At 36.5% G+C, this 22,500-nt stretch overlaps 1 protein-coding gene across 2 annotated transcripts in view; it reads left to right on the plus strand.

Annotated features, from left to right (window-relative positions):
* Positions 1-22,500, plus strand: part of LOC106875366 (uncharacterized) — a 119,606-nt gene that overhangs the window by 54,626 nt on the left and 42,480 nt on the right. For both annotated transcript variants that reach the window (XM_089351497.1, XM_089351498.1), the window contains exon 2: positions 21,888-22,042. In XM_089351497.1, coding sequence (XP_089207623.1) covers positions 21,950-22,042 — 93 coding nt within the window. In that variant the 5' untranslated portion in view covers positions 21,888-21,949. The remainder of the gene's footprint in view (positions 1-21,887; positions 22,043-22,500) is intronic.

Here is a 22,500-nt window from a genome sequence, read left to right on the forward strand (position 1 = left end):
AAAACAATTTCTTTCTCTCTCTCTCACTCTCTCATATATATATAAAAAATGAAATAGAGGTACTTCAGTGGAATGCCACACAGCTGTAAAAATACTCTTCCATTCCAACAATAAGCATGCAATGAAGTTTCCAAAAATCATCATCCCCTTGATAGTAGAGCAATTGATTATATGTGAACCTAGGCTTCATAGGTCATTATCAACTTGTCACCTATGAGCCACACTCTTTCTCTCTCTTTTAAATGGCTACTTTAGTTTCCATATTCAGCCTTAATTCTATGCTGGCTATGAATCTATCTTCAGTGCACTCTTAAGTAAATGAGAGTAACAAGCACCACACAAGTTTTCTTTGCCTACTTTGTTATGTACCACCACCATTCGTTGGAGGTCCATTGGAGTTCATTTAATTTTTTTATGAACAAAATGGCTGCAAGTTTGTCTGTTTGGTTAAGAAGCTTGCTTAACAACCTTGTGGTTTTGGGTTTGGTCCGTGCAGCAATTTGGGTAGGTGGCTTCTACTATAGCCTAAGGCCAACCAAAGCCTTGTGAGTGGATTTGGTAGACTGAAACAGAGAGAAGTCCATTGTGTGTGTGTGTGTGTGTGTGTGTACACATGCATGTAGGTATGTGTTTGTGTGTACTCTTGTCTCAATGCCATGTGATGGATGTAAATGAGCACCATTGTCATTCATGTAATGTTGCACATTTCTGGTCTTCCGTGGAAAATGTGTAACCATGGGGAAAATATTACCTTGCTTGGAAACAGCTGAGGGTTGGTAACAGTGCATCCAATCTTAGAAAATCTGCCTCAGCAAATTCAGCCTGACCCATGCATGGAAGAATGAACATAAAATGATGAAGATGATGAAGATGAAAGTTGATTACTTCAACATGGTCCCATACAGGTACCCTACACTCCACCCTACAAAACCAGAAAACTTTGAGGGGAAATGTATGGCATGCTTTCAGAGGAGATTACAGCATAAAATATCAAGAAAATATTTCATTGGTTACTCTTTCGTACATAGATGGCATTGAGGGGGACAGAATATGTCTGTTGAACATGCTCTAAAAAACCCAGTCCACTGGTATCATTTAATTTTCTGCAGACACTGGCTTATTTTGTGTATTGGTGTATGTGTGTGTAAGTGGGGGGAGGGGGTTAGTAACTTGAGGTTTAATGTAATGAGCAGGATTACAAAAGATTATAAAAAGCTTAAATCTAATAACCAGTTTAAATCATTGAGCTTCCAGTGACTATTGCCCCTTTCATTCAAAAAAGATATCATTTGGAGAAAAGCTTCAAAACTGATTCTGACACCTTTCCTTTACTTAATCCAATGGACTCTTCTAAATGGTAAATTAGCCAGTTAAGCTTCAGTTCTTATGCTCTCAAGCACAGAGGGCAGCAAGTTGTTGCCACTGGTTTCTGTTGGTTATGATTTTCTGGTTTTCTTTGTATCTGGCTATATCATATTGGCTCCTCTCATGTCAATTATGAATGTTTTGCACCATGTAATTTTTGGTCTTCCTCTCTTCCTTTTTCCTTTTGGTGATGTCTTTCTGGAAGGTGTTTTAGAATTGGTCTGGTAGCCAGAATATGTGACCTGTCAGTTTTAATCTTTGTTCTGTCATGATTTCACTAAGTGGCCTTATGTTAGCTCTCTTTAGAATGTCTTTATTGGTTATGTGGTCTTGCTAGTACATTCTCAAAATCCTTCTTTGGTAGAAATTGTCATGGCTAAAATTAATGCTTTTTTCAGAAATGTCTAAATAGGCAACGTTGTAAAGGTTTGACCCTAATTAAATTCACAATTTTTAATAACAGATCAATCACTTCTGGCATTTTTGATGATTTCCACTCATTTTTTTTTTTGGTAGATAAGAGAATGATATGGATTAAATTTTGGAAATTTGGTACCACTACATAGTGCTACAAATCTTTTGTCGCAGGCTATAATACTTGGCATACTGTTTCTAGTGATTGATGGTAAACTGAAAATTTGTCATTTTGTTTTTTAATGATTCATAAATATCTTTTCTGTGAGTTTTGGCTCATTATGACAATAGTTTAACAAATCTTTTTCTTACAGTGCAATCTTCAAACATTAGAATAATACAAATGCACATTTTTATGTTTTGTTGATAAAATCTGTTGATTCATGCACTTGCAATGAAAATTATTTCCACATTGCAACACCATGTAATTCTTCAGTTATGCCATGAGGCATTGTTTCAATTCCCCTAGTTACAGTTTTCTTTGATAACTGCTACCCATTGCAGCTTTTACAGCTGCATTGTTTTTAAAATTCACAAATAGCAAATCACTAGATTCCAAAAAAGCGTCCTTTATCATTTCACCATCTTTGAATTTTTCTTTTTTTTTTTCTTTCTTTTTCTTTTTTGTTTTTGCTTTTCTTTTTGTTTTACACAATTTTAATGCCTTATTTGAAATTATGTGAGAAGAGTAGTCAAAGATTTAGAAATTGATGTTTTGAAAAATGATTGTTGCTTCTCCAAATTTGAAATTCCTTTGATTATTTTGTTTTTATATTTCATTTTTGAATTTGGAAGAAACAGTTGTGAATATTTTATGAACAATACTAAAATGTCTTTCTCCTGTTAGTTTTTTTTTTTTTTTTGTGGTGACTGTGGTGGTGGGGGTGAGAGTCATCTGCTATAAGAAACAGAATCGCAAGTTTCAGATGCATTCAACTTTTTATTTAGTCTAATTAAGTCTGTATTCACATTAAAGAGTTACAGTGATGTTTGCTTGGTCAGAAGTTTGCTCCCCCAGCCATATAGTTTTGGATTCAATCTTACTGCATGACACCTTTGGCTAGTGTCTTCTAGTATAGCCATGGGCTGACCAAAGTCTTGTGAGTGGATTTGGAAGATGGAAACTGAAAGAAACATGTTGTGTGTGTGTGTGTATAATATATATATGTATATGTATATACACACACACACACACACACACACACACACACACACACACACACTTCATTTCCAATCTTCCAAGTAAACACATCTGGTCATGAAAATATTATCTCACTTGAAAACAGGCAAGGGGAAGAATATCTTGCTGGAGAAAAATTTGCTTCAGCAAATTCTGTCCAACCCATGCAAGCATGGAAAAGTGACCATTAAAACTGTAATGATTAAATCTGAAGTATTACCATATGGCTGATTTGTCATTCAATGACAAGATGAAGCAATGGCCACCACAGAACAATCTTCATATTCTTGGTAAATGAGAGTGGTTCAACATTTTCCTCTGAATTTGCTACCATTTCATATTTCTAAATTCAGTTTTTGGGTTTGAGATTTTCACAGTTTAATTGGATTTTCTCTGTTGTTTATTGTTGAGAAAATTCCAGAAAAGCAAAAGCATCAATTCAGTTTGTGAAGGGAGTGTTTCACAATTGACAATGGCATGTTATGAACAGTTATGTTTAGAACAAGTCATTCTTAAAGAAAAACTACAAAACATTTAGTCACATTATGAGGAAAAATTGTTCTTGTTACCATTCGTCATGATAGTATCTGGTTTTCCAGTCTCTCTCTCTCTTTTTTTTTTTATTTATTTATAGTATGTTTTGAAAAAAATTAAAAATAGTGATTGTGGTTGATACAGGAATTATGTTTGTGATATAGATTTTGAGTATCTAATGGTAAATCATTTAACCCTTTACCATTTAAACCAGTCTTATCACACCCATATATTGTTTTTCTTATGTTCAAACTGGTAAGATCCACTACCTCACACCTACCTTATAATGTCATTCAAAAAATAAACAATCATATCATCAAAATCTCAAAGCTACGAGATAATGCATGATTAATTTAAAACAAGGTGAATAAATGAGCATTACATTTGACTGAGTAATCTGAATGCTAAAGGGTTAATTGTGTTTTCCTATAAGATATAAATGTTAATACATACAATATTGAAAGACTGGCATGGTTGAAAAGTATCCTAAGGCATCATTATCTTGATTCTTATATTAATTAGCTGGCTCTTTTCAAGCAAATTTTAATTGTTCTTTATTTGAAATATTTCCAAAAATTCATAGATACAATCAAGTTTTCTATTAAACTTTCTGTGAAATAAATAAATATATAAAAAACTATTTAAAAAAAAAATCAGTTTTTCGTTTTTTTTCTTTTGCCTCCATTACTAGACTGAAACTAAATATTTAATTATCTGGTGTTATAAATTACTTTCTACTTCATTATACCATTGTTTTGGGAAACTCTACTTTAATAATGACTCTCACGGCTGCCTTCTGAATACTTTATGAAAACAAACGTAACAGTTGTTAACAATGTCAGGCATGGCTGTGTGGTTAAGAAGCTTGTTTTGCAACTATGTAGTTTTCAGGTTCAGTCCCACTGTGCAGCACCTAAGACAAGTGTCTTCTACTATAGCCCTAGACTAATCAATGCCTTGTGAATGAATTTGGTAGACAGAAACTGCATGGAATCTGTTGAGTATGTGTACATGTATGTATACATATTGTATGTCGGTGGATACTTGTGCATATATTACATATACATAAATACATATATGTTGTGTTGTGAGCCCTTAACTCATTGATGAAGTTGTGGGGAATGTCATGACATAGAGTGCATCTTGAACATTTTAACCGTTAGTGGGGGCCCACCCATCTCCAGGTCTAAATGGAATCACTTTCTTCCAAAAGAGAGAGAGAGAGAGAGACGGGCTGAAGGAACGAAGAAAAAGAGAATAGGTAATCCCATGCAGGACGGGCACTTTATTTGTCAAGCCCAAAAGGATGAAGTGCAAAGTTGGCCTTGGCAGGATTTGAATTCTCAGTACAAAGAGCCAGAACAACTAATGCAAGTAATCTTTCTAATACTCCGACGACTCTACCAATCACTCATCTAAACACATTGTGTGTGCGCGCGCACATACATATGGATCTGGGTATATGTGTAGGTGTACATATGTATGCATGACTGTGTTTGTGAGCATATATACATACATACATATATATCATCATCATCGTTTAACGTCCGCCTTCCATGCTAGCATGGGTTGGACATATATATATATATATATATATATATATATATATATATTACACACACACACACACACATATATTCACACAAAGTTACAAATTATATAACTGTGCATATAATCTTTTTTATGTTTGTTTGAATTCCAGAAAATCTGTCATCCATGTTTAATATTCTCATTGTTGATATTTTTGTTGGTTGTTTGCTGTTATTGTCCAGATGAAAGGTGACTGTTTATGGTACATGTAATATGTGTCAACACTGTCACACCCTTTTAATACATTCATCCCATCCTAATCTCATTTTGTGCATATGTGTGTGTTTGTTTGGAGCGTAGGTGTGGCTGTGTGGCAAAAAGTTTGCTTCCAGATCACTTGGTTTTGGGTTCTGTCACACTGTGACACCTTTACCAAGTATATTCTACGACAGCGATGGTCCAACAAATGCCTTTTAAGTGGATTTGGTAGACGGAAACTAAAAGCCTGTCTTCACCATTTAATAACTACTTTCCATGCTGGCATGGGTAGGATGGTTTGACATGGAACTGGTGAGCTTCGGGGCTGTGTCAAGCTCCAATGTCTTCTTCGGCATGGTTTCTACAGCTTTATACCTTTAATAATGCCAACCACTTTACAGAGTGTATTAGGCGCTTTTTTCATGTCATGGCACTAAAGAGGTTACCATGTAGCTTGTCAGACAAAAAACAACATAAGGGAGGACAAAACCCCCACTATATATATATATATACACACACACACACACACACACACACACACACACACACACACACACACACTATGAGATATTATAATAGTAAATTAATATATTATGATACACATTAAATACATTATAATATAGGTAGTTATAGCAGTTAAAACCAGAAAGGCATAAAATTAATAAATGAGGGTGCAAAATAACACCTGCAATTGCTAGAAATAAGAGCTAAGAATATAACTCAGAAAGCCACATAAAATCACCAACCTCATGGGGTGGCGAGCGGTAGGCCATAACATGAGATAAATTCAGTGAGATAAATTCACAGAATGAAGTAGTTTGATACATACATATATGCATACATACACACTGTGTATGTGTATATGTGTGTTTGTTACTGTCCCTTTGTTTTGACATGACCTGATAGTCGTAAACAAATGTCACCACCATGCAAGCAGTGTCCTTTTTCCAATCTTCCTTGTCTGGTCTTAGGGAATATATTACTTTATACTTGGAAACAGGTAAGGATTGGCAACAAGAAGGGCATCCATTCAAACCATATGAGCATTAAAAAAGTAGACTTCAGTTTATAAGACAATTTGTTGGCACTCTCCGTCGCTTACGACGTTGAGGGTTCCAGTCGATCCGATCAACGGAACAGCCTGCTCATGAAATTAACGTGCAAGTGACTGAGCACTCCACAGACACGTGTACCCTTAACATAGTTCTCGAGGATATTCAGCATGACACAGTGTGACAAAGCTGACCCTTTGAATTACAGGCACAACAGAAACAGGAAGTAAGAATGACAGAAAGTTGTGGTGAAAGAGTACAGCAGGGTTTGCCACCATCTCCTGCCAGAGCTTCGTGGAGCTTTAGGTGTTTTCGCTCAATAAACACTCACAACGCCCGGTCTGGGAATCAAAACCGTGAGTCCGCTGCCCTAACCACTGGGCCATTGCGCCTCCTAAGACAATTTAATGCTGCATAAATCTCTCTCTCTCTCTCTCTCTACTTTTTTTTCTTGCTTTTTCATTCACCTACTTCCTTCATTTGCCTCTCTATACATTGTCAAGTCTATCACATTGTTCAATTATGATTATTTATCAATCATACTTAAACTGGTTATGATTGTTTTAACTTACACCTTTGACAAACAGTTCTATACAATTCTCAGTAGCATCAGCCTGACATTTTAATATTGTTAGGCTGAAAGTTCTGCCATTTATGGTGCTTATGATAGTGGTTGTATAAGTTCTAATCACCTCCACAGAGGCAGATTTATGGTATTGAGATAATCAATCAAACATTTATAGGCCAACATGTCAGCACACTTGATAGGTTTTGTTTCAGTGTAGTCTAAAACTACAAATTTTATGCTAACACAGTCAATGTAATGATCTATCCATGTTTCAGTGAGTTTGCAGTATAGATTGTTTTTGTATGTATGTGAAGTGGTTGGAGAAGAGATGGTTGATGTGGTTGTGTAGGCCCAATCAGTTCCGCTTGAACTTGTTTATTTAGGGAGCAGTTTTTCAAGAGATTTGGCTGCCATTGCTAGTAGTGTCTCTATTAGTTCCAGATGAGCAAGATAATTCAGGTTTAGTGACAAGAATAAGTAATGTAAGTTCTCTGGACATTACTGTCTTTAATCCTAGGACTCGTGTATAAGTGACAAGAGAGTACAACATTTTTCTCGAAGGGGATACCAGTCTGTCACAAGGTTATCCGTTTACAGCCGAGTGAACTGAAGCAATGGGAAATGAAGTATTTTTCTCTCAACAACACTATGCACTACCCAGTCCAGGAACTGAAATCTTGATCTGGTGATCATGAGTGCAACACCCTAACTACTGGGCCATTTGTCCTCCAATAGCTCAAATTTACTATAAGTTTTTTCTTTAAAGAAAGTGGTTGGCAATGCAACATAATTTTATTCTAAATTTGGGTGTTTATCACTGGTTTTATGAACATCAGTATTTTTTTGTTTGATTTGGTCTGGTGGATGTTATGATGGCACAAGTGCTTGGTCCTGTTATTGAGAGATTTAGTTTGTCATTTCATTGCAAATTAGCACCATGCTATCCTTTCAGAAACCTTCATTCAATGCTGCTTTAAATCTGATCCTAAGCACAGATTGGCAGAGTTACTGTGTGGCAGCAACAGAAGACATTGCTGTATGTTACTAGTATAGTTCACTGATCTAACAGTTTGTAATCTCTATTGGTGGAATGTGAACTGTTTTCAATCTAAAACACTGACAAATGATATTGGATAACAGTTGTTCAGGACACGCATTCAACTTAGGGATATACTGGCTAATTCTGTAAGATGGAAATTTATATAAAGTACATATAAACAATTTTGACCCCTGCTTTCAACAACACACATGAGATCTCTAAATGTCAGATGGAAAAGTGGGACAGAAGTTAACTTACAAGCATTGACTGTACAACTTTTAGGTAAATAAATTTAGATCCCTTGACACGATTATATGCTTACTCAGTATGACCACATGGGATTGCCCCAACTAGAATATTGATATCATCTACTACATATCTACAGTATAACAGTTACAGAGTGTTCATCTAAGGATTGCCTACCTTTTTTGTCCCAGCGGATAGAAAGTATACTCTTTTACTCTTTCATTTGTTTCAGTCATTTATTTGACCGTGGCCATGATGGAGCACTACTTTTAGCCAAACTAATCGACCCCAGAACTTACAAACTTATTCTTTATAAGTTTTATAAGCTTCTATCGGTCTCTTTTGCCAAACTGCTAAGATACGGGGATGTAAACACACCAACGTCGGTTGTCAAGCGATGGTGAGGGGACAAACACAGAAACACAAATATATATATATGCACACACACACACATACACACACACACACACACACACACATACGATAAGCTTCTTTCAGTTTCCATGTACCAAATCCACTCACAAGGTTTTGGTCAGCCCGAGGCTATACTAGAAAACACTTGTCCAATTTGCCACGCAGTGGGACTGAACCCAGAACCATGTGGTTGGAAAGCAAGCTTCTTACCACACAGCTGCTATATAATAAACTATTTATATAGAATGTAAAGTATATGTGTGTGTGTATGTGTGTATGAGATGTATTTGTGTATATATAACAAAGTTTGTGTGTGTGTGTGTGTGTAATGCATATATGTTTGTTCATTGTTAGTGTGGAATGATAGTTAACAGGTCAATGTGCTATGTGCATGAGATAAGAGGAGATAGGAATACAACAGTAACTTTAAGTATGAAGAAAAGAACTTGAAGGCATTCTTTAGATTCCTGCTAAGGTAACCTCAGGTCTCACCTTCTGTTGATCAGTGGAAAACCCCCACCTCTTTCTTTTAGTCTCACTCTCTTATTGGAATCTGAGCAACACAGCTTCATAGCTGTCTGAATAACAGCAATTGGTAGGATTCAGATTGTAGGACAGCTGTTTAGCTTGTGAAAAAGGTTACAGCTGTTGAGTATTGCTTTGGTAAATGATTTGAATTAAAGAGTCTGGTTTTGTAAGAGGAAGGAATAGGAATAGAAAGAACTCCAAGTGAGCTAATAGTTTACGTTTACCCTAATGTGATGAAATCACAATTTCCTTTTTGGACCCTTTTTTTCTTGAATTCACCTTTTCTTACCTCAACCATATATTTCAAGATATGTAAAATGCAATTTGGAATAGTGTCGGGATAGTGTTCTCGCTTTCTTCCTAGTGTGACAGCTATAAGAGAAGTTCTTAGCTAAGAGTAAGCCACTATATGTAGAATTTGTCAATCCTGATTCCATGCTCTGTAATCTGGTGACCTTTAAAAAAAAACTAGGTGTAGATGAATGGCTTGTGAGAGGTAAGCCATACAGAAATGAGTTCAATGAAAAATTTACCGTGAGAATAGGTGTCCATCAAAGCTCAGTTCTTAGCCCTGGTTTATTATAATTATAACCTATCTATCATAGTTAACCAGACCATAACAAAGGAGTTTAAGACTAGCTATACATGGGAACTCCTGCATTCCAATGACCTAGTTTTCATAGCTGAATCTCTTGTAGGCTTAGAGAAGACATTCCAGATGTGGAAGCCAAGCCTAGAATCAAGAGGCCTCAAAGTAGACCTAACGTAAAAGTGAGCAGGAAAGAAGAAAGATCTCTACTGCCATCTAATAAGTGGCCATGCTTGACATGCAGCAAAACAGTAGATAGAAATTATATATCAGTACATGAGGTGTCATGGGACAGACATGAAAATCTTCACATGTGGTAAATGCACAGAAGTAATTAACAGTAAAGGTATCTATGAAATACATTCTTTCAAGTAGTTGAAGCTCCTCTCTCTCTCTCTCTGCTCATGTTAGGGTCATCTCTAGTTAGCATTCCCAGAGAGGTCGTTGTCTGTAGAGCTGACTAGATTCACCAGTGCCATCCCCCTCCATTACTGGTGGTCCCGTACCAGCCCCTCTGCATCCTCCAAAGTGATGTCAAGCCTCTGGAGTTCTTTCTTAATCATGTCCAGCCGTAAAAGTAACTGTCTTTGTGGTCTTGTGCCTATTTTGCTTAAAAACAATATTTTTAATCAGTAGCAAACCAAACTTAATACCTTGTAGTATTTAGTCCCTTTATAGTCAGAGTTAAATCTTGTAGTAATACTGGTCAACTTTGCCATTCATCCTTCTGGGCAGGGCATCTATAAAATTACTGGGGTCAGCTTAATCAACTAAACAATCTCCCCAGTTATGTGATCTTATGCTTAAATTGCAAAGCGTTTACTATTTATCATTGGGAAATTGTATAATAGATGTAAACCCACTTCTATGATCTAATTTCTAGCTTTAGGTTATAAACAGTTCACTTGTGCTGTCACTAATAGCATTCAGAAGACATCAAAGTTACAATTACACATCTACTTTAAAAACCTTATCTTTTCATAAGAAAAGTTTCAGTAGAGAAGGGTGAAGAACTTTGACCCTGCTTGAGTGGCTCCTTATAATTTTTGCAATTTGGAGATATATATATATATTCATTTAAATTTATGTATTGTGTATGTCTTTGTTTCTTTTTTTTTTTTTTAAATTTATCTGACATTATTTGTGTCGGGCTAAATGCTTAACAGTATTTTTTGTGATCCGTGTATGAACATTCTGAGACTGAATCTCACCTGGACTGACTTTTACTTTTCATCATTCTGGGACTGATGAATTAATACAAGTCTTGTACTTGGGCTGATACTGTCAATTGTCCCCATCTCCAAAATGTTATGGCTGTTTGCTAATATTTGTCAACATTACAATAACAGAGCTTGTAGTGTGCTGGTTGACAAAAACTCTCTCTCTCCATAAACTGAATCCATGGTTCACTTTCACTTCCAAGCTGAAACGTATTTGAACACTAATATCCCTGGAAAAGATATGAATATTATGGATTCCTATTTAATCTCTTTAAACCCTCAGATTTAAGATCTTTATAAGAAACCATTCCATCACATCATTTAACATTGACTTTTCCATGCTTGCAAGGGTCAGATGGAATTTGTTGGAGCAGATTTTCTATAGCTGAATGCCCTTCCTGTTGCCAACCCATATTTGTTATTCAAGTAGGGCAATATTTCCCCTTAGATAGACATGTTTTTCATGGAAGACTAGAAACACACAATCATGCTTGTATGACAGTGAAGCTCATTTACAACCATCACATGATGTCCTTTGCTTCAGTCCCATTGCATGGCACTTTGCAGGCCGAACAAAGGCTTGTGAGAAGCCTCTGTATGTGTGTGTGTGTGTTTTATCCAGCTGGAAATTTATCTCATCCTGGAAAGATTCTTCAGGAACATTCACATCTCTTATTAATTAGGACAAGGAACTTTATGGGCAAGTGAGTAGCCATTTGTTTTTCCCATTGGTGGGATTTTTTTTTTTTTTTATTTCATAATTTCTACTGAAGGGTGTTTTGTTTTCACTTAGGTTTGCAGAGTTGTGAGCTTTCGAACACACAGCAGGATGGAACCCTATCAACATTATAATGCTGCCTCTTGAATATCTCTTGTTCTGTTTACCTGTTAGTATTGAGAGTAGAAGTAAGACGAGAGATTTCTGGGTAGGGATAGTTCCTAAATTGGCACGAAATTTGATGAGATGTTCTGTGGTTTAACGACAAAGTGAGTTTGACTGATCTCACACAGCAATGAATAAATTGATGAAAGCGATGGGTGGGGGGACAATTTTTTTTAATGAAACAGAGAAAAACAAAAATCCCCAGCAAAAAAAGCAAAACAGTGTTGCATGACATTTAATCTCTGCTTCCTCAAGTTGACCGATTCCTTCTCATATCCTATCTGTGTCATATGTTAACCTTTTCATGTCTTTACCAGCTTCCTTTTCACCCAAACACTTAATTGAAACTAGGTTATTGTTGTTGGTATAATTTATTGTCAGTTTCTTATTTTATTGTTTATATTATTATTTTTTTTTCACTTAGTCGTTGCTGCAATCCCCCCCCTCCTCCCCTAATGTTCTTCTCAGTAAAGTTTACATACTTATTTGGTTTTCTTTGACTTTTTTAAAATTTTGATAATTTATTTGTAAGACTAGTAAGAACTAGAAAGGTTCTGTTCACATACACATATATACAAAGGTACATATTACAAAATATACTAATGTATGTATATATAAATGTAGGCACAAACGGTTTCTGATTTAAACACAAGGCCTGCAATTTTGAGATACGAGTGACTAGTCAATATCATTGATCCAAGTACTTGGCTGGTCCTTTTATTCTCAAAGTGGGCTATACTACACCCTGGAGGAACAAAGGGGCTTGTAAAGGGTGATAGATGAATCTTTTAATGATCCTAATTTCCAGAAGTATTTTCAATTTTTATTCTGTGTACGAACAATTTGGTTATACATTAATGGTGGAAAATGTTTTGACATTCCATATTGTTAATGGTGATGAACTTGTCAGCAACAGTATTTTTAGTGTGTATTTTTGTTGAATCATAGGAAGGGGGTGTTGAAAGAATGTTGTTTAATAGAAAGGTACAATAGTTAGGAAGACGTTTGAAAAGCACTATGCCAAACGTTGAGTCAAAAACTAAGACCAAGTTGTGATGCATCAAATATTTGCTTATAGTAGGGTGGTGCTGCGATAAGTAGCCACCCACACCAAACTAGCAGCCGGAACTAAATTATTCAAGCCTGATATTACATGTGCGCACATTAAAAATGGGGGAATCACTGAATTGCAGCAAGAGGTTGTTGAAAATGTGTTAGTGAAAGAAGAAAGGGCAATAGTTTGAGAAAAATTTGAGAAGGACTGCTATAATGAGTCTGAGCTTGTTTCATGTATACGTAAATATCTGTATATATATAATGGCATATACAGATGCATGGATATGCAATGTTACAAATGCATGCATGTACAAGGGCACTCATAAATGAATGTATGTTGTTGTTGGCACTCCGTCGTTTTACGATGTCGAGGGTTCTAGTTGATCTGATCAACGGAACAGCCTGCTCGTGAAATTAACGTGCAAGTGGCTGAGCACTCCACAGACACATGTACCCTTAACGTAGTTCTCGGGGAGATTCAGCGTGATACAGTGTGTAAAGGCTGACCCTTTGAATTACAGGCACAACAGAAACAGGAAGTAAGAGTGAGAGAAAGTTGTGGTGGAAAAGTACAGCAGGGTTCGCCAGCATCCCCTGCCGGAGCCTCGTGGAGCTTTAGGTGTTTTCACTCAATAAACACTCACAACACCCGGTCTGGGAATCGAAACCGCAATCCTATGACCGCGAGTCCGCTGCCCTAACCACTGGGCCATTGCACCTCCAAATGAATGTATACATAACGGTATACATAAAGGAATATATACACAATGTTGACTCATACATGTAGACATATTTTACCCATGTACTCTCATATATATACATGTATAAACATGTATTCATAATCCGGTATGTGTACACACACGTATGTCTCTAACTGGAAGTATGTACTGTCTATCATGTTTTCCCTGTTGTTTATGTTTGTGGAGGTAATCTCATTCAGTGTCTGCTTTAAAGCAACTCCGTTTTGGTCTATTTGAAGTCTTTGAAACTCTCAGATCTCCTGACAATCTTTCCTACAAGTTACAATTCTCAATAATAAAATCTAGGACAAATGGTGCTAGCAGACTGAACTGTGAAGAGAGCTAAGAGAATTTATGTAAGGGTATGGTAGGGCAAGGTGCTATTTTTTTTTTTTTTCTAATTGTACTTACCAGATCCTGGGTGTATCAATTCATTGGGGTATGTTGTTGTTGTTTAGCTACCAAAACCCAATCTAAAGTAAATTCTTCTAAAACAGTCCCCAAAGGCTTGAATGGTGGTCCATCAAATTTTGAAGCCAAGTGATGTTTGTTTAATACACACTGGATTCAGTGACAGGATCCTGTTCTCAGATTCCCTTGAAATCTTTTCCATTCCAGCCCCACTACCATTTTTTTTTTTTTTTGTTACTTATCACTGTTCAAATCAAAACAAATGAATAAGGAACACTGTCGTAGATGTGTGAATCACAGTTGAGAATATATAATCTCTCAAATTAGCATGTATTTGTTTATTTATTGACTGCCAGTTTGTTGTGAATGAATTTACTGTTTTCATTGTGTGTAAAGTGATGCCTGTCTACATAAGTTTTCCTTGCTGTTAGCCTATATTTTATGCAACAACTCTTCTCAGATGACAATATGTCAGGGTCACCACACTTTGTTATAGCCTTTTCCATAATATATTTCTTTAAGGTTACATTTGATCTAGACCATTTGCTAATTGCATATATCTATTTTGGAATCATGCCTGTATGGAGAGGGAGTAAGATAGCTTCTAATCAATGTGAAATAAGTCAAACATTTGGGTTTTGACCAAGTGTGTTATTTCCCATTACCACTTTGTTAGTCTGTTTTTTTTTTGATCAGCTGGTGTTGGTTGTGATAAGGGTGTTGTTATAAACTTGATTGAGATAGGCATGAGTGGCCACATATCCACTTGTATTGAGGATGACTGACCTCATTATATCTTAACAGACCAAATGCCAGTACTCTCCTACCTTTTGGAAAAGAGCTTCAGATATGTTGTCTTTCAAAATCCACCATCTATTAAATTCTAAGAGGGGGGAAAATAGAAACAACAGAGTAGTTGTATGTAGCATGAATATGATTTGGTTTAATAAGTAACCAATTATAACTGAAAGTCGTCATGTGAGAATGTCAAATTTTAGACTTTCTCATTGCAGACTGATATGTTATGTCAGCAACAATATCAACAACTGCAACATGCTTCTGTAAAATCTTTCTTTAATTTTCTTTCAATAAATAAACTTTACAGCCTTGCAGTTGTCTGAACTGTTTTTCTTTTGTAGTGATTCTGAAAGACATGCATGCATATAAGGAAACTAAACCAACCAAATCAAATGATTGGTCAGCTCTGTTGTACATTTATTTCTGTTATTGATTCATTCAACATCACCTGGAGTGTTATTACACTCTTCTCTTTTTGCATGGCTGACAGATGTACTATTAATTGAAAATGGACTGGTTAAAGAAAATGAGAGTGCCCACTTCTAAAAGCAATTAGTTCCAACTGTTTATAAATGTCTAAATTTGTCAAAATGCCATTCCATGAAAATATCTGACAGTATTTTGACTGGTCTGATCACCACCACAACTCTGTATTTCATCTCCCAAATCAGACATGCATGAATTAACTAGGTTGATGTCTATTGAAATATTCAACTGACAAGCATTTAATACCTGTTGCCTGTAATCCTCAAAACACACTTCAACTGTTTTCTAAACCTGCCCCTTGCCTACCATTATGGCTGTTGTAGTTCCCATATAAATCAATGTTGTATGTATATTACAACTTAATGCCTTTCCTAATGCTAACCACTTTACAGACTGTAAAAAACAAAAACATCCTGTACACTTTGAAAGAACTAGAAAGAACATTGAGCTATAGAAACCATTCCAAAGGAGACATTATACAACTCGATGCAGTTCTCTGGCTCACTGGATCCTGATGTGAACCATTTAATTAATGTCAACATGGAAGATGGATGGTAGATGATGATGACAATGACAATATATTATCTAACATATTGCCAATATTGTTTTTATTTTCATTTCAAGGTTATCTCCCTTGCCTTTATCAACCAGAATTTAAGTTGTGAATTCTTTCTCTTCACCAGACATAATTTCAATTAGTCCAATTTTCTTGGTTCACCATATTATTTTATATGTTGGCAACAAATCTTTTTATTAGACTGAAAAAGCATCACAAGGTGACAGCTACAGTTAAGTTTCTCGTGACTGACTAACTTTTGAAACTTCAGTCATATACATTTAGCTGAAACGTCTGCTCAGAAGCCTCACTACATAGGAGTAAACAGTAACGAGACCTCATTAACTTCATTGATAGCAAACTGCAGATTTTCTAGAGGAAGATGTGAAACTAAATCAGCACAGGATGCCACTTTGGAATGCCATTCTGTGGTATGCTGTTCCCACTGATGCTATAAATTCTCTTTTACTTTTTGTTTTTGTCTATTTGTTTTTATTACTCATTCTCCAAATTGTTTTTCAGTCAGAGCTGAAAAACATCCTGTTTTGAACCCATGGTTATGGTATTCTCTATATCTCTGTCACTCTCCCTTCCATATAGTAGGCTTGTCATTTGTTTTTTATTTTATTTTCTAACTTTGCCTTTTTCTGTTATTCATTTCTGAGCTAACTGTTACCTAATAGTGTATGTAAAAAAAAACAAAAACAAAAAAAAAATCTTCTGAAAACTAAAGAGCTTTTAAGGATTGCAGCTTATTTCTGGTTTTATGGTGGTGAGCAGATGAATAAATATACTCTTGGATAAGACATTAGTCTATTGCATGTAACCTTTCCAAATGATCTCATTGCTTCTTGGATGCTAAGAAAACTAAAGTGCTTCAGATAAGGGATTTCCTCCAGTAACACAGCTAAAAACACAAATGGTGAGTTTTAAATTCTGAACCTGTAAGTAGGTAGTCTACTATCTTATCTGTTTGGCTATCACACTTTTGATTTCTGCCTTAGTGTATATGTGACGTGGGAATGAATTTTTTTAATGTTTATGTTTTTGTCAAACATTTAAGCAACCTAACTGAAGTATTTTCTATTGAAGATAGAAACCTGTTTGCAAACTTTGGTTAGAAAATAAAGTTACAGTCCAACACCTGTAGTAATAATAGTTTTTTCCATATAGGCATGAAGTCTGAGGTTTTTAATGGAGGGGAGAACTGAAGTCGTGATAGCCATCATTTTCCTGAATATGTTATAACTTTAAGTGAAACAGTAGATACTGACTAGCAGTATTCCATTAACCAAACATATTACATCAGATAATGGTAATATTTATCTGTTGTTTATTTACAGATATCACAAAAGCAAACACTGCCATGTTAAAATTATTATTGGCTTCAAATGTTCTCCTGTTCTTTGCATTGAAATCCAATTTAGAGGTGGTGGTGGTGGTGGTGGTGGTGGTGGTGGTGGTTCAAAGAGTCAAGAGTAATATTATCTTAATATCCTGTTGACTTAGCCCTGGAGGGCTTGTTTCTTGTTCACCAAAGACTGGAAAATATAAAAACCATCCATTTAATTCTGCTTGAGCTGTAGAACTGTTGGGTATGCACTGTAATATAAAGGCATTACTTAAAAGAAGGATTCAAGAACCCAGAACGTCCTTCTACCATATATCTCATCCATGCTTGTACTATATAACTGTCTCTGCATATGTATGTGTTACTTTCCATATCTAGGTGCAGGCATGACTGTGTGGTTAGGAAGCTTGCTTCCCAAGCATATGGCACCTTGGGCATGTCTTCTACTAGAGTCTCAGAGCAGATCAAAGCCTTTTGAGTGAATTTGGTAGCCAAAAACTGAAAGGAGCCTGTCATATATATATATATATATATACTCTTTTACTTGTTTCAGTCATTTGACTGTGGCCATGCTGGAGCACCACCTTTAGTCGAGCAAATAGACTCCAGGACTTATTCTTTGTAAGCCTAGCACTTATTCTATCGGTCTCTTTTGCCGACCCGCTAAGTTATGGGGATGTAAACACACCAGCATTGGTTGTCAAGCGATGTTGGGGGACAAACACAGACACACAAACATATACACACACATGCATACATACGACGAGCTTCTTTCAGTTTCTGTCTACCAAATCCATTCACAAGCCTTTGGTCGGCCTGAGGCTATAGTAAAAGACACTTGCCCAAGGTGCCAAGCAGTGGGACTGAACCTGGAACCACTCTTGTGCCTATATATATTTGTGTGTGTTCACATGTACCCTTGTCTAGACCTCATGTGATGGTTGTAAATCATTATCAATGTGATGCAAGTAAGTTTATCTTCTATGAAAAAACAAGTCTGCCCATGGGGAAATATCACCTTGCTTGGAAAACAGCTAAGGGTTGGTGACAGGAAAAGCCTCTAGTTGTAAGAAAATCAGCCTCAGCGAATTCTGACTGACCTATGCAAGCATGGAAAAATAGACATTAAATGATGAATCTATATCAGAAACACTGTATATCCACAGTGTATCTATATTTAATGTCTTACTATTGTGAGTTTAAATTCTGATAGAATCAAGATTTGTTGCATCCAGGATCAGGGAAGCAGGAGTAGGTTGCTAAGCAGAATATCATTTTGTGCTATGATTTTCACATTACTTTCTTCACTGAGAATTTCAGTAGTTTTTCAGACTTGAACTTTTTTATATTGAACACTCTGGCTGGCTGGCTGGCTGGCTGGCTATGTTGCTTCACTTGATCTTGCCATGGTTGAGTGGATGTCTCATGATAAATGTTACTTACTTTCTGCTGCTGCTGCTGCTGGACAAACTTCATTAACTAGAACAATTTCATGGAACCCTTTACAAAGATGTAAACAGGGTTTGGGGTTCATGCTTTAAGTCAGTAATGTTAAGTCAAACCAGCTCCAGAAGACTTAAGATCAAAGACCTGCCATTCCATGACTATCACATCTGTTTCTTTTTAAAGGACAGTGTATCTGGAGCTTGATTATCTAATGTGTCCTTCCTCTTTTCATGATGGAATTTAAGGGAAATTTGAACAGTTACATAGAAGTTCCTTTGTTGGTTTGTATCTCTTATATTAAGATTTGCATGTGACCACCATCATTAAACTGGCATATATTTTGACCCTTCGTTTATTGAAATTATGTCTACCACATGTAGTGCTGATAGTGACCTTTCTTATTAATGGAGTTGTTTCGCTTTGCCTCAAGGTCACCATTTTCTTATATTCCTACATTCTCATGTTAGCTATTTGAATGTTTCTATTGGTAGAAAGTCAGTCTGTTTATCTGGTACCACTTGGAAAAAAACAACACTGACAGTATTGTTTGGTGTTCAATGGTAGTGGTAGTGGTGGTGTTTTGGTAATTGTCAGAGAATTTCAGATATTTTCAGGATTGGCTTTTTTTTTTTTTTTTTTTTTTTTTGCTTCTAAACATTGAGTAAAAGAAACTACCTTGTCTCTGTTGATTCCAGGTTTCATAGCCATTCCTTCTTTTGTCACCATCACATTTAATCTAAATTCCTTTGATTACACCGTTCTGACTGTAATCTGTGAAATTGCCACCAATTCTGATACTTAGTTCTTTCAGTGTTTCCTACTATAAGGAAATATATTAAGTGTACAGGGAGTAGAACCAGGTGTTTCTGAATTCATGATGTCAGGATTTGTCACTGAACTTCTGGTTAAGAGTTGTCTCTTAAGTAGGGCTCCTCAACTCTCCTCAGTTAGACATTGGAGGTGCAAGCATAGCTGTGTGGTTAAGAAGCTTACTTTGCAACCATGTGGTCTCAGGTTCAGTCTCACTGCATGGCACCTTGGGCCAGTGTCTTCTACTATAGCCCTGGGCCAACCAATACCTTGTGAGTGAACTTGATAGATGGAGGTCTTCATGTGTTTGTGTCTGTGTGTGTGTGTGTGCCTGTTTCCCACCCCACTGCATGTTAACCAGTGTTGGTTTGTTTATGTTCCCAGAACTTAGTGGTTCAGCAAAAGAGGACAGTAGAATAAGTATCAGACTTAAAAAGGAGAAATAAGTCCTAGGGTCGCAGTCCAATGACTAAAATAAGTTAAAGCTGAAACATAAAGATTTGTATCTTACCCTCGTCTCTGTCAATAAAGCACCAATCTTAAGCGCTCGTAGTTCATATCCTGCCATTGGTACCAAAGCATCTATAGCCTGTCCATTTATTTCTTTACATCCTTGTTCACATAACTGTAAGTAGGTATCATAGAAGGTGAAATTCTAACATAATGCTCTAAATAACAGCTGTATTATAAAAATGAGAAACCCACTAGCATCTAGTTTAGTATTTTGAGTTCTGTATGTATATTTGTCACTTCTTTCAGTCATTGAATTGCAGCCATGCAGTTGAAGGATTTTAATTGGACAATTCAACTCCGGTTTTATTTTTGTTTTTTAAAGTCTGGTACTTATTCCATTAGTCTCTTTAGTTGAACCACTAAATCACAGGAATGTGAACAAATCAATACCAGAGTAAAGATTATTTGCCAACATAACATGGCAGTCCTGGTTTAGGACAAATGTTGCTATAATTTAGCCCCAGGAGACATCATCTCCAGCTGGCTATACAACACGATCTGTGTCCTTATATTTTCAAACAAGGACAGATCGTGTCATATAGCCAGCTGGAGACGATGTCTCCTGGGGTTAAATTACAGCAACATTCATCCTAAACCAGGACTGCCATGTTATGTTGGCAAATAATCTTTCCTCTAGAGTACTGTTGCTGAATATCTCTCATTGGGAGATTTACAAATAGTAATTTTCTTAATCAATACCAGTTGTCAAGCGATGGGTTATAAACTCAAACATGTACATACACACACACACACACACACATGTATAAAATGGGTTTCTTTCAGTGTCTACTTACCAAATCCACTCATAAGGCTTTGGTTGGTCCAGAATATAGTAGACACTTGCTCAAGGTGCCATGCAGTGGGACTGAACCCAAAATCAGGTGGCTGGGAAGAAAACTTTTTACCACACAGCCATTATGTAAAAGAGATAAAATGAATGTTTTAACAAATTAAATTTTTCTGTCTATTTTCTTATGCTGTATTATATTTGGAGGGATTATCAGTACAGTAACTGATTGAGTGTGGAGGCGCAATGGCCCAGTGGTTAGGGCAGTGGACTCAGTCGGAGGATCGCGGTTTCGATTCCCAGACAGGGCGTTGTGTGTGTTTATTGAGCGTAAACACCTAAAGCTCCATGAGGCTCAAGCATGTGGGGGGCGACCCCTGTTGTACTCTTTTGCTCCAACTTTCTCTCACTCTTTCTTCTTGTTTCTTGAGTACTGCTGCGATGGACTGGTGTCCCATCCAGCTTGGGGGGGGGGGACACATACGCCATAGAAACTGGGAAACCGGGCCTATGAGCCTGGCTAGGCTTTAAAAGGGCACATAAAAAAAGAAAAAAAAAAAGCTGATTGAGTCATTTGTATACAGATTGGCATTTACTATTCAATTTGAAAAAATTCTAATTTCTGTGTCTTCAAAATTTCTAGCTAAATGTTGTTTCTATTTACAGGTTTAGTTTGTCTTGGAAGTTGTCAAGCTAGACGTTTCGGCATTTTTGTATTGCACTTTAAAATAATTTTGAAACGTGCTCATTAACAAAATGGAACTAAGCAATACTTACTATCAGTGAATGAATGTTCTGTGATATTTTACACCTGTCTGTAATGATATATATATATGTGTGTGTGTATACATGATACCTTCTAGGCTATCATTCTTTTCTTCTACATTCATGTTCATGTACTTTTAATACTTGCGTCTACACTTTTGTCAATATTGCTTGTTAATTTCCCCCTCCAAGTTGAGTATCCTATTCTTTCTACTATAGGCACAAGGCCTGAAATTTTGTACAGTGGGACGGAACCCAAGACCACATGGTTGGGAAGCAAGCTTCTTAACCACACAGCCACGCTTATGCCTCACCACTGATTACTTTTTTCATTTCCATCTTTTACAGGTGTATCACATAGACCAATGTAATGTTTACCACTTGGAGATCAGCTGACAGGCTGCTGCAGGATGTCTTTACTAAATGGCAGTGGGTCCCCTAAGAAGAGGAAAGTTGTACAGGTGATACTCTTAAGTGGGGCTGAATTCAAGACATATGTAGATGTAAGTTTTATTCTTACTACTTTTGCTGCTTCGTGTCTGTGCAGTTGTTGCATATCTTGCTGCAAGGGTGCAAACGATAGCTTGTGTATATACTAAAGTGACAGACTGACTGACTGTGTGTGGTGAGGCTTCACAGTTGAGTAGTTGTGAGATATTGGTCTGTTAACCCTTGCTCTGGTTGAGTCACTGATCTGCTGCAGTACCACTTACCCAACCCACAGAGCTAATAATGATTGTTGTTGCTGTTGTATTTTAGCCCCTGCTCCACCCTGGTCATCTTTGCTTGGACACTCCTTTGATCAAAAGCATTCCAATGTTGACCATTGTATTTTTCTTTCAAGCACAATATATCTAGGTATACATTGTCTAATTTGTCTTTTTTTTTTTATGATGTGAAAGGAGGGAAATTTAGCTGCTATTTCTAAACAAGTCAAACAACCTTATAGAGACTTGTTGTT

This window comes from Octopus bimaculoides, chromosome 4, assembly GCF_046866305.1.
Source record: "Octopus bimaculoides isolate indiv1 chromosome 4, ASM4686630v1, whole genome shotgun sequence".
Classification (NCBI taxonomy): domain Eukaryota; kingdom Metazoa; phylum Mollusca; class Cephalopoda; order Octopoda; family Octopodidae; genus Octopus; species Octopus bimaculoides.